Source organism: Gavialis gangeticus, unplaced genomic scaffold (assembly GCF_001723915.1).
Source record: "Gavialis gangeticus isolate Ggan-Ray unplaced genomic scaffold, GavGan_comp1, whole genome shotgun sequence".
Taxonomy (NCBI): domain Eukaryota; kingdom Metazoa; phylum Chordata; order Crocodylia; family Gavialidae; genus Gavialis; species Gavialis gangeticus.
This window is the reverse complement of record NW_017728996.1, coordinates 33,672,956-33,685,278: the sequence shown is the minus strand read 5'-3', so window position 1 is coordinate 33,685,278 and position 12,323 is coordinate 33,672,956. Positions and strand designations below refer to the sequence as shown.

The 12,323-nt window shown below is 39.9% G+C and overlaps 1 protein-coding gene across 3 annotated transcripts in view; it reads right to left on the bottom strand.

Moving 5' to 3' along the window:
• Positions 1 to 739: 739 nt before the first annotated feature.
• The window catches only part of CGNL1 (cingulin like 1), a 136,532-nt gene continuing 124,948 nt past the window's right edge, over positions 740 to 12,323 (bottom strand). For 2 of the 3 annotated variants that reach the window (XM_019504293.1, XM_019504294.1), the window contains exons 15-18: positions 11,930 to 12,054; positions 11,247 to 11,355; positions 10,112 to 10,275; positions 740 to 2,939 (exon numbers count right to left, since the gene is read on the bottom strand). In XM_019504293.1, the coding sequence (XP_019359838.1) occupies positions 2,807 to 2,939; positions 10,112 to 10,275; positions 11,247 to 11,355; positions 11,930 to 12,054 (531 nt within the window). In that variant the 3' untranslated portion in view covers positions 740 to 2,806. The remainder of the gene's footprint in view (positions 2,940 to 10,111; positions 10,276 to 11,246; positions 11,356 to 11,929; positions 12,055 to 12,323) is intronic. The other variant, XM_019504296.1, reaches the window with a different exon arrangement.

Genomic DNA, 12,323 nt, shown 5'->3' with positions numbered 1-12,323 from the left:
ATGAGTGATACTTGTCTGTGCATCATATCAGTAATTATTTGGATTTCATTTGCAAATTAACCTTTTTAAACAGCCAAAAATTCCTTCTATATCCCATCTTTGATATAAAGTGCATTAACACTGTGTGTGGACTGACTTGGGACTCAAGTTAGTCCCAAGTCAGTCCACACACAGCATTAATGCACTTTAAAGCCTGCATGTGTAAACACTGGCCTATCCCTGCTTACTGCATGGTAACTTACTGCACAGTAAATTTAAACTGGCATAAATGCATGAGTAGACACACCCTGTGGCATTACTAAACATACCGATGGATTTCTATTATTTTAGAAAAATATTTGGAGAAATGTAAAGGAATAGTACTGTTAATGGAACAGGAGATCTTTCTGTAGAGGGGAAGTGTAAATGTCACTTTATCTAGAGCCCCAATAAAACTGTATATTCCAGACAGGTCTCCTACCTATAAGAGCCTAAAATAAACATAGCTTTCTTTTACTTCAATTTTAAGCAAGTACAAGTCAGTGAGGTTTTTTGTTTTGTTCCGGGTTTTTTTTTTTTTTTTAGATTTTACATGTACTTCTCAGGAAGGAACCACCTTTCCAAAAGGAAGGAAACATAGAAACTTAACCTGTAACAGTAACATTTTCCAGAATTTTTTTTCTAGATTTGAACACTCATTCTTTAGTATGATATTCAAACACTAAATCAACTTGAGCACACTATACAAAGTGGAAATAGATGAGTTTGGCTGATATGGTTTGTTTATTTATTTTTTGTTTACAGTTTAGTGTACCTGGAGGTAGCTGCAAAATTAATGGAGCTTTTTCCCAATGGCTTAAAAGAATAGTAATTTGAGTGTTAAGACAGAATGCTGAAACAAAAATGAGAATTACAAAATAGCTGTTTAAAGTTAAATCCTTGTTATGTAAAATAAAACAAAAAAAAAATCACAACAGGTTATCTGATGATTGTCAATACAACATAGTGCAGTTTTTCCAGTTGCTTTTTTTTAATATTAGCAAAGCAGTACAGAGGAGAACATGGAAAAGGAATAACTTTGTAAAAGTCAGAAACAAACTAACTGGAAAGCATGCAGAAGTTTCTGAGATAAACAATAGCTACTCAATTAATATTATTTCCTATAAATTTCAGATGCTATCAAAAATCAAGCTTGAGGTGATGATAGAAATACTGATCCTGCAATTTTCAACCTATGGATAGACTTCTGTGCCTTCACAGTGAAACTAGTAGGTTCTGGATTATGGTAGTTTCATTTTGAATTAGAGCAGATATAATATTTTCATACTCAAGACTTCTGCTTTCCCTGCTTCTTTTAAATATAGATAGCTGCCTCACTTGCAGAACTGCTAAATTTAGTCTCTTCACTAGGTAAGTCTGTAGGAGCAAAAGATCTTAATATCACCAGGTTGTAATAATTTCAGAACTAAATCAGAAGAAATGGTTATTTGGTCCACTCAGCAAAGAAGAGCTTACTCTTCTTTGATCATTGATATAGATCATGTGAAAAAAGTTGCTAATCAGAGAACTTAGCTATGGCTTGTTACCAAATTAATTATTTGGCAACACATTTCCATAGGATGTTAAATTTGCATGTGCGCCAGGGAGTGAGGAGTGATACAAATCACACATGCAACAATTCACACAGCAATGAAGTGTAAAAGAAGTTTAAAATAAAGCCTATAAAAATGGCAAGCTACATGTCTCCAAGCTCAGTTGCAGGGCTGATACACATATTGCTGCATATATTGCTGTAGTGTCATGAATACGCACTAAACAGCAGGTCTAAAATATATCAACTTGCAGCCTGTAAGTCTGAACTCTTCCTGAAGTCAGGGCTCAGTCCTGTCAGCTGCAGAGCATTCTGCGACTCATTCATATTAAGTATCTGCTCAAGCACCCTGTTGAGCAGGCCGAGAGTGTTCTGCATTAGGCAGGCTGAGCCCTGTTTTGGGAAAGAAAGTTGCAAAGTAAAAATCAAAATTCTTACTGATCCCTATTAATGTCATAAGGCTTCATAGGCAAAAGGTCACTATAATCTCAGGGCCAAGTCTTACTCATCACAGAGAAGTGATGGTTCCTTTGATGTTAATAAAGAGGATTTAGATTTTATCGTCTAATGCTGCAAGATACCCTAATTTGTAGAATCCACATAGTAAAATTTATACTGAATTTAAAATTGGACCATATTTTCTGCGTTGAGAGCTGTGAATCTACTCTCTAATGCATAAAATGTATTAGGTTGTTTTTTTTTAGTTAAAACGATATAATACTTAATATAAATTTATGAACTTTACATATGAAACTGATCTATAAAATGTTTGAAACTTTACAAAATGGTACTGGAGTAGTCAATAGAAAGGTCTAGTTTAAAATATTTACATTCTTTACACCATTTCCCCCTACTTACAATTATTAAATAATTCCCTGCATGCTGGTTTCCTCAATTATATGAAAAAAATCTTTTAAACTATAAAATAATTTGAATAAATTTTCAAATGGCTCTTCTTCTACCTTTCCTAATTTTAATCAGTATATTAATCACATTTCCAATGTGATATTTCATTTCAATTATAACTGTTTTCAGTAGCAGGTACACACCCCTATTTCAAGAAGTTTTATCATCTTGTTTTGTACGTTACACAATGAAGATTTAATAAAATGGCACAACATGAACAGTAATGTAGAATTTCTTAGATCTTATATCTCTATAAACATTAGGTTTCTGAAATCTGCAGTTTAACCTAATCATCTCTTACTTTCATAGAATCACTCATCCAATTTAGTTTTAGCTTTTTGTGTCATCTTCTTTTGAGAATTTATATCCTGAAGGTGCTTCATAGAGACTGTCTCCATCTGTACTGAAATCATCATCTTCATCAAAATCAGTTAGTATTTTACTTGGTGATTTCTTCCGCCTACTAAAAAAAAAAGATATGGGTACCTATCAATGCAATAATACTGTATAAAACTTACATAGATCTTGTAAGAATAACACAATAGCAGTGAATGCACATGCATATGATTACAGCCTCTGTTTCCTGAGGAAGTCAAAGACTTCCAAATTACCTACGACAGGAGTTTCAAAGTAATCTTAAATTTCTAAACTAACACCTATATGTTTTGTTTTTTCTTTTTCAAATTGTATCTTTATACAAACACAGGGGTGCAGTAAAACCCATGAAATAAATGCATTTACCACACCTCTGCACCTTTACCCATCTTAATTGTATGCTAATCTACTGCAGATGGCATTTTTATTCAAACATCAAAAGCCTTTAAACTGTTTCAAATATCTGTTACTTTACAAACATTCAGAAATGCTCCCTCTCTTCTCCTGCATGACACCTAGGCAAGGTTCAGCCCTGCACTTCAAAGAGATTTTCAATGCATAAAAAAGGTCATGACCATAATAGATTTTTATTTTAATTTCTTGGTAGAGCAGTGTCTGAAACTTTACCTTTGGAAAAGGGAGAGTTCCAGTTCCCCAAAGGAATGCAGCATTTGCTTTTCAACTCAAAGGCCCTCAGATAATGGATTGAAGTATAATGAAATTTACTCAAATAGATGATCTGAATATAAGATCCCCAATAATTAGATTGGATATATGGAAAAACTATAAATTTTCCACCTTCATCCCCCTCCAGTCCCTTCCCTGTCTCCTTACCGTTGGACCCTGCTCTCTCTGAGTATTTGGAAGTATGGGGCACATCTGAAAGCACTTACCTCGGAATAAACTTAATTTACAATATAGTCAAATTACTACACATATCCATAGATTTAGCTCATCCAGAATTGATGCATGTTACCTTTTTTGAAACGATTGCAAGTTTTAGCACAGGTACACCAGAAACATGCTTTTAAGCACTACATTTGTACCTACTTCTATATTAGTCTAAAGCCAAAAGGCTTATGGCTTATCATATAGTTCAGGGGTTGTAAACTGGAGGTATGTCTGGGTGTATGCTCCCCACCTGGTTGTCAATTGGCCACTGGGGGACTCCCCACTTCCTGATCGGCTGCTGGGGGTACACCAACCAAGAGGTTGAAAACCCCCGATTATAGTTCATTGGGCTGGGCCCCAGCAGAGTCAACAGCATATTAAGCCATGATGACCCCACAGCTTAGCATTGCTCAGTATGTGTGTATACTCTATATACCAGGGGTGGGCAATTATTTCGGGTGGAGGGCCCCATACTGAGTTTTGGCAAGTCATCGAGGACTGCATGACAGGTATCCAGGGGCAGATAAATATTAATTTTCTAAATTTTTTAGGAGCCCCACTGGCCGGATAGAATGGGCTGGCAGGCTGCATCTGGCCCATGGGCCGCATTTTGCCCATCCCTGCTATATACCCTCCACCCCACCACAAATGGTCTCATACGTTAATTAGCACCCCTCCCCACACACTTGATTTGAACCAGGTGTTCTTGTCACAAGTCCTGGGATCCTCCAAAAAATTATATACAGATGAGGTCCAGGGCTAACTGGTCCACCTCCACCTTCTGGAGGGCAGGGCCACATTAATCCTATGCAACAGACTATAGGAGGGGGTAACAGAGGGATTCTGGGTGAACTGTCTGGGGCCCCGTTTTGTGATGTTTGCCCGATATTTAAGGTTGGTGAAGAAACAGGAATCACTGGAAATTGGGGAGGAAAGGCATAGCTCAGATATGGGAGTGAAGAGGAAGTCAAATGTATTCAATGTAGTGGCTCACTGTGATTTGAAACAGAGTCAGCGCTGAGGCAGAGTGCATGCAGTGGGCACTAATTTGGATGGGTTGCACTAGGCTATCTTTGTGGTAGGTTCCCATGGCAGACATCACATGGAAGAGAGGGGACTAGCATAGATGGTTCGGAGGTGAGCCCTCTGAAGACATCATTGATAATGACAATGGAAATGACTAATACAACTGATGAGTGAAAGGACTGGGCAAACAGGCAGGAGAATTGGGAAGGGGGAGGAAGAAAGGAGAGAGAGGATATGGAAAAGGGCACTGAGGTAGTCCTTTGCATAACTGTGACAGTTAAAGGTGACAGTGATGGGCATGTGGGTGAATGGGAATGAAAGCACAGTTTTTGTAACAGGAATAAGAATGATGCAACTATAAAGGTATATTTTGGACTGTCAAGAGAACCACAGCAGTCATCAGACAGGTTGGTAGAGGTATAGTTATATATATATTTCCAAAAAAAGAGAACCCAGCATCTCAGTCTTTTGGCAAAGACCAAATGTAGCATTTTTGGCATCAATGGGAAGGTGCCAGGATTGGTTCCAGCCCTCCCAGTGTAAGCTTGCAAGCCTCTAGGCCTGGTGTCAGTTCCCTGCAGAGAGAACATCTGCCCATTTTTTTTTTAAAGGGCCCCACACACACACAAAGTTCTCATCAGCATGCTTGCTCCATATAGTCATACTCCGTATTGGTTCCATTTAATCAACTCCATAGCTGGTTTCCATTGCTGAGCACATGCTGCTTTTGCCATACATGATAGACAATGCATAGACAAAATACAATGATGGAAAATGTATTTAATGAGGTTTACTTGTATGTTATTATAAGATGGGGGGGTATATGGGGGAAAGAAACTTGTCTTGTGTTTGAGGGAATACGGTATTTTTATTCCTGCAAATGTAAAGTTATCTATGTCAGGTTATCAAGTCTCCTATGTTTTGCTGAGCCATGGCCAGTTAAGGATCAGGATAAGGTTCCCCAAGTGACCAGGGAGCAAGCGAGCAAACAGGGACTGCAAAAAAGACAGTTTACACACAGTTCTCAAGTTAGTTCACAAGTCAGTTTGCTGCACCCCTGTTCAAAGAGGAGCCTTTAATGCTAGCTCTTTCTTTAATTAAGAGCAACTAACCTACATAAATTTAGTGTAAGTAATTAAAACTCAGCAGTTAGACCAATACTTAAGGATATTTAACTAGAATCTAGAGCAAGGGAGAATTCACTAAGGAGTTTGGCTGGAAAGTCTCACCTTCCTTCACTTTAAGATTGGTGAGAGGAAGTAGGTTAGTAAGGAAAAGGGAACCTTTTGGGACTAAGGAGCAGTGAACACACTAACTTATGGGGGAGTTTGCTAACAAAGGTTTGCTTAGAAAAAGGGGCAGGAAGAGAGAGACGGCAGATAAAAAGACTTAAAGAAATGGCTGGAGCACGTTGCAGTGCCAGAGCCATTGTCACTGCCAGCTCTATTTTTGCTTGCACCTGTGAGGTGTCTGTCCCAGCAGGATTGCTCACCATTGAGGCTTCCACTCAGGTCCTGGTCTGGTGCTGTGGAGACTGTGTCTTACAGGTTCCTTCCAGTGAGAGCCAGGTGGGGGAGTGTCTGAGATGCAAGTGGTGCCTCCTGGTGGTGTCCCTCAGGGAGCAGGTAAGAGAGCTACAGAAGGAGGTGGCAAGGCTCTGAAGCATCCTCCACCATGAGGACTTCATCAATTCAGTGCTGGAAGACACCTCTAGGACTGCAGTGGAAGGACTGCTAGAGGCAGGGCTAGACAAGGAAAAGTCCTTGGAAAAATCATAAAGCAGGTCCTCAAGGAATCCATTTCTAAGCACGTGGAGGAAAAGAAGGGGATTAGGAACACTCAGCATGGATTCACCAGGGGCAAGTCGTGCCTGACCAACCTGATTGCCTTCTATGATGAGATAACTGGCTCTGTGGATGGAGGAAGAGCAGGAGACATGATGTACCTTGACTTTAGCAAGCTTCTGATATGGTCTCCCACAACATTCTCACAAGCAAACTAAGGAAGTATGATTTGGATGAATGGACTGTAAGGTGGATAGAAATCTGGCTGAATCATCTGGTACAGATGGTAGTAGTCAATGGCCTGATGTCTAGTTGTCATTCAGTATCAACTGGAGTGCACAAAGGATCAGTAGTGAGGCTGGTTTTGTTCAAGATCTTCATCGACGATCTAGAAGATGGGATGGTGTGCACCCTCAGCAAATTTGCAGATGACACCAAGCTGGGGGAGAAGTGAATAAATTGGAGGGTAGGGGTAGGATTCAGAAAGACCTCAACAAATTGGAGGATTGGAACAAAAGAAATCTCCTGAGATTCAGTAAGAACAAGTGCAAAGTCCTGCACTTAGGATGGAAAAATCCCATGCACCAGTGCAGGCTGGGGACTGACTGGCTGCACAGCAGCTCTGCAGAAAAGGACCCAGGGGTTACAGTGGACAATAAGCTGAATATGAGCCAATGGTGTGCCCTTGTTGTGAAGAAGGCTAATGGTATACTGGGCTGCATTAGTAGCAGTGTTGCTAGCGGAGTGAGGCACTATTATTCCCCTCTATTCGGCAGTGGTGAGGCAACATCTGGAGTACGTGTTAAGTTTTGGGCCCCTCAGTACAGAAAGGATGTAGACAAATTGGAGAGAGTCCAGAAGAAATGATTAGGGAGCATGGGCACATGACTTATGAGGAGAGGCTGAGGGGGGGATTTAGTCTGAAGAAGTGAAGACTGAGGGAGATTTAATACCAGCCATCAACTACCTGAAGTGCAGTTACAAAGAGGATGGAGCTAGATTGTTTTCAGTGGTGGCAGAAAGCAGAACAAGGAGCAATGGTCTGAAGTTGCAGCAAGGGAAGTTTAGGTTAGATATTAGGAAGAACTTTCTCACTAGGAGGGTAGTGAAGCACTGGAACAGGCTGGAACCCAGAGAGGTGGTGGAATCTTCATCCTTGGAGGCTTTTAAGACCCAGCTAGACAAAGCCTTGGCTGGGATGATACAATTGGGGATCGTCCTGCTTTGAGCAGGGGGTTGGACTAGATGACCTCCCATGGTCCCTTACATTTCTAATTTTCTACGATTTTATGATTCTAATGAAGACACTGGACATCTCAATTAGAGGATAATGAAGAGTAACCACTACCATTTGAAAAAATGCTTAAAACATGTCTAAAATCGTTTCCTTATGACAAATACAGAATACTGGAAGGGGTATGTGGGATGATCAGCACTGCTAAGTTTTTCAGCCAGCCCTCATTCATGCTGTTAATTCTATAACATGCTATCATTCATCTACGCGCGCACACACGCACAATATTTGTATTATGGTTATACCACGTATGTACCAAGTTTACCAGAGGAAGCATACAAAATTGATCTCATTCTAAATTTCTCTTGATATGACCATATTGTTCTGACTATAATATCCTGCACATGAGTTGATCCCACATCTTTGGGTACAATTTTAAGACAAAACAGTGTTTTCCTTGAATATAAATTAACTATAGATAAGGACCTGGGGCTGTTATTGCCTTTACAAAGTTGCAAAAGAGGACTGAATAACCAAAAGGCCCCAATGGGTTAAATACACTAAAACAATTACAAATAAATCATAGGATCATAGACAAGTAGGGCTGGAAGGAACCTCCAGAGATCCTCTAGTCCAACCCCCTGCCTGAAGCAGAATCATCCCTATCTAAATCATCCCATACAATCCATAATCCAAAGTCTATATAAGACTACTGACAATCCTGACACAACACAGACATAACACCCTAACTTGCCACATGCAAAGCTGGGGAACCATGGCAGCCAATGTCCTGCTTCTGTAAAATGTTGTCAATACATGCTCAAGGGATCCCAGGTAGAGGGCCATGGCCCCCACTACAGAGGAAGGCAAAAACCCCCATAGTCTGTACCAATCTGACCATGGGGTAAAATTCCTTCCTGACTCCAATAAACAAATAAATAAATGGCAGCATCCTCTGCCCCAGAGGTCATTTTCCTAGGCCACCCCATGTTGTTTCCAGCATAAAATTTCATTCATGCCTCTGTACTCAGCTCTCCTCAGTTTCCCGTCAGCTCACCTGTCTTCTGGTTCTGTGGCTCCAGTTGTGACCTATCGCCTGGCCTGCCCCAGAGTGAGTTGGGGATCCAATGCTTCCTAACACCAGTCAGACATCCAAAAGCCTCAATTTGACACAGAGCTCTCAGGGCTTCTTAGTTCCTATCTTTTTGTTGATGGATTAATTCCTGTTTACCTCCCCCAAATGGAGCAGACCATGGAGATCCCTGGGAACTGTGGAGTGAGGTAATGTGCATCACCTAACCATCGTAGCCCAAGCTGAGCCTGTCACTATGACAAAACAGATGACCCTACGTAGCAACATTAAGGCTCAGCCATTGGAGCTGCCACACAGGGTCTTCTGTTCTATCAAAGTGCCAGCAGAACTGATGATCTTGAGTGGTATCCTTAAGGGCCACAATGGTTGGGTGCCACCAGGGTCATATGCTCTACAGACTAATACCGACTGTTCCAATTATAGGCTGAGACCTCCAGTCAAGTGAGATTTTAATGGTTCTTTTAGAGGGAAAAATGTTGCCTTATAACCAGAACAAGATAGTAAATGTTTTTCAAGTCCAGGTAGGAGAAACACCAGAATGCCACTCTCCAAAAAACAGCTGAAGTAAAAAAACACTTTTAAAACTAAACACAGAAGAATAAATCCCTCCTCTACCATGAGTAAGTTCACTTCTAAAGTGAAATACAGCAGCCACTTCCATTTTCTTACAGTACAAGTCTGCCCCCTACTTCAACAGCTCTACTTGGCTCAGAGACTCAGGAAAACTGGGAGGTAAGGGAGGCAGATGCAGTGCCTGGAAGGAGAACAGGGGAGTTTACAGACAAGAAGTCCTGCTGCGGAGTAGCTTCCAGTTCTGCTCCTGTAGCAACTTCTCCCTATGACACATCCTATGTTACCAGTGAACAGTCCCAGCTTACTGGACTGGAGCAGAAGAGATGAGCGTTGGCAGTTGTTTTGTAAATACGGACATGGTTTTGAGAATAAACACACATATGGAACTAGTGTGTTCCAGGATCCTACAACACAATTTAAAACTAAATCTGACAATGAAAAAGATCACTCATGTGTTAAATGTGTGCGAGTCAAGGAAAGCATGTAAGGAGTCAAGAAAAATATAGCTTTCAATGGAAATGTAAACAGGCCTTTAATTTTTTCATTGCTATTTAATTTTCCTCTAGCATGAGTATTCTGTGAGTATCCCACTGATGCATAACAATTAGTGAAGTAGGACTTCCTTGCATTTTAGGGACCTGCTTGTCTTAGAGTCCCACCTTAATTCCTTCTTCATAGCAGTAAGCTGTCCTTGTAATTGATCATTCATGTCTACTTGCTCTTCTAATTCCCTCTGAAGCTTTTTCTTGGCACTTTCCAGTCGGTCTATTTCTTCTTCAGCTTCCTCAACCTGACGTTTCATTGCTTTCAAACGCAAACTCAGCTGAAATATTTAAGCAGCAGCAGATTAGAGTAATATTTTGATACAGTAATGTTATTCTTTCAGCATCCATGTGTCAGGGAATGAAGTCACAGCTTTGTCAAAGTCAGGACATTTCCAGAGCTGTGCTTAAGCAGTATTTGAGAGTCCAAAACATTAGTCTTTGGAAACAGTCAGGTGATGAGAAATGTATTATCAAAGCAGTTTAAAAAAAATCATTCTAAAAAACAAAGATGTGAAGGTTGCTGCCCCAGTAGACACTGGAAAACATCACCTCCTTGTTCACTAACCAGAATACAGATTATTTGAGTTATGTCACTGAAATGTGTCATAGGAAATCCTTAAGGAAGTCACATGACATGGTAATGTACATTACTTCTGCAAATTAGAGCATATCCATTCTTTCAGAAACATGACCGCATTATTTGTAGGAATTTTTTTTAATGACAGGATGAAATATGCTTAATGAAGTTAAAAACAACATTTAGAGCCCTGTTTAGAGCAGTGTACATGTAGAGCATTCAGCTCTATATAAAACACCTTAATTTTCACTAGAGCTTTAGGAGAAACCCAAGACTTCTTTGTTTCCCCCACATATTTCTACCAGGTTCGGGGACACATTGGGATTGGGAATAAGAGACTCTTTCAAAATTGGAGTTCATTAAAAATAAAATAAATCAGCATTTACCTGCATTCTATGTAATCCATGATGATTCATATTAACAGAGATAACATTAGAGACAGTTAACATAGGGGATTGACTGGCAAGTTTGCTTGTGTGCAGGTTCAGACTGGGAAACTAACTGGGGGGAGAGGGGAGTCAGGGTTCTCAAGTTTGGGAGTGTTATTTGGGGAATCCTATTGCTGTTGTTTTTTTAATTTATCGTACACAACTCTGAGTCTTTTGGATAGGGCAGAATATACATCTAAGTAATAACAATAACAATAAAATAAATATAACTTCTTCCCTCTACCTGGTCCTTCTGGTCAGTCAGCGACAGATGTTCATCATCAACTTGCAGCACTAACTCCTTCACTTTCCTTTCAAGTCTGCGATTGCTGAGCTGCAGATTAGCCCGATCCCTAAAAAGAATCCAGATACACACAAATGGTAGCTGGGATCATTCCAGATCCTTCTGAGCCTGTTCTTGTGATATTCAAGTGTATAATAAATACCAATGGCATCTACTTCGATGTACTGAGACAGTGCAACAGACTAAAGTTTTGTTCAAAAGCAAGACACACTCAGGAAAATACATATTTATTTTTCCCCAGAGTGACATTCAGAAAGTTGAAAAGGTATGAAACACTTCTGACTGCAAATCAAACATGAAAGTAATCTGCAAACTGAAATGTTTTTTTATAGCTGGCATTCCTGTGGACTGCTGCTGATAGTTGCACTGATTAAAACAAAAGATACCTTACACTGTCAGGTTGGCATCCCAGTGTAAGAGTTAATGCAATGATATCCAGTTTTATTTTGTATTGATTTAGCAATCAGAGACAGCATCAGAAATGTCCGCTTTAAAACCAAATTTATGTTACATAAATTCAGTACTTGTGAAAAGTTTTGAATTGAGTGGGCCTGAAAACTATGTACATATTAGCATGATGCCACACATGCATGCAGACACCTCCCTTTTGGTTCCTGTTTTACCTCTCTTCATTTTCAAGTCTCTCTTCTAGCTCCAGGATCCTCGCTTCCATCTGAACAACAAGCCCTTCCTTGCTGGACCGATAAGAGCCTTCAAGGTGAAGGATTCGGCTTTTCAAATCTTTGTTCTAGAATTAGAGCACACCTGGTTACTGCATATCAGCAGATTAACAAACACAAGCACTACATTAATAATAAATGAGTCCTCTTAGAGGCACAGAGGTGGTAAGATGCTTTTATAGTTAAATAAGCAAAACATTTTTCAAGTAATAAACCAAAAACCCCCCAAAAATCAGCCAGTAAAATATTTGTTGGGCTGGCTAGGCCATAGCAAATCCAGCCTCTCTTGCTGGATTTCATTTAGTGACTTACTTTTTTTTTTTTTTTTTTTTTTTTT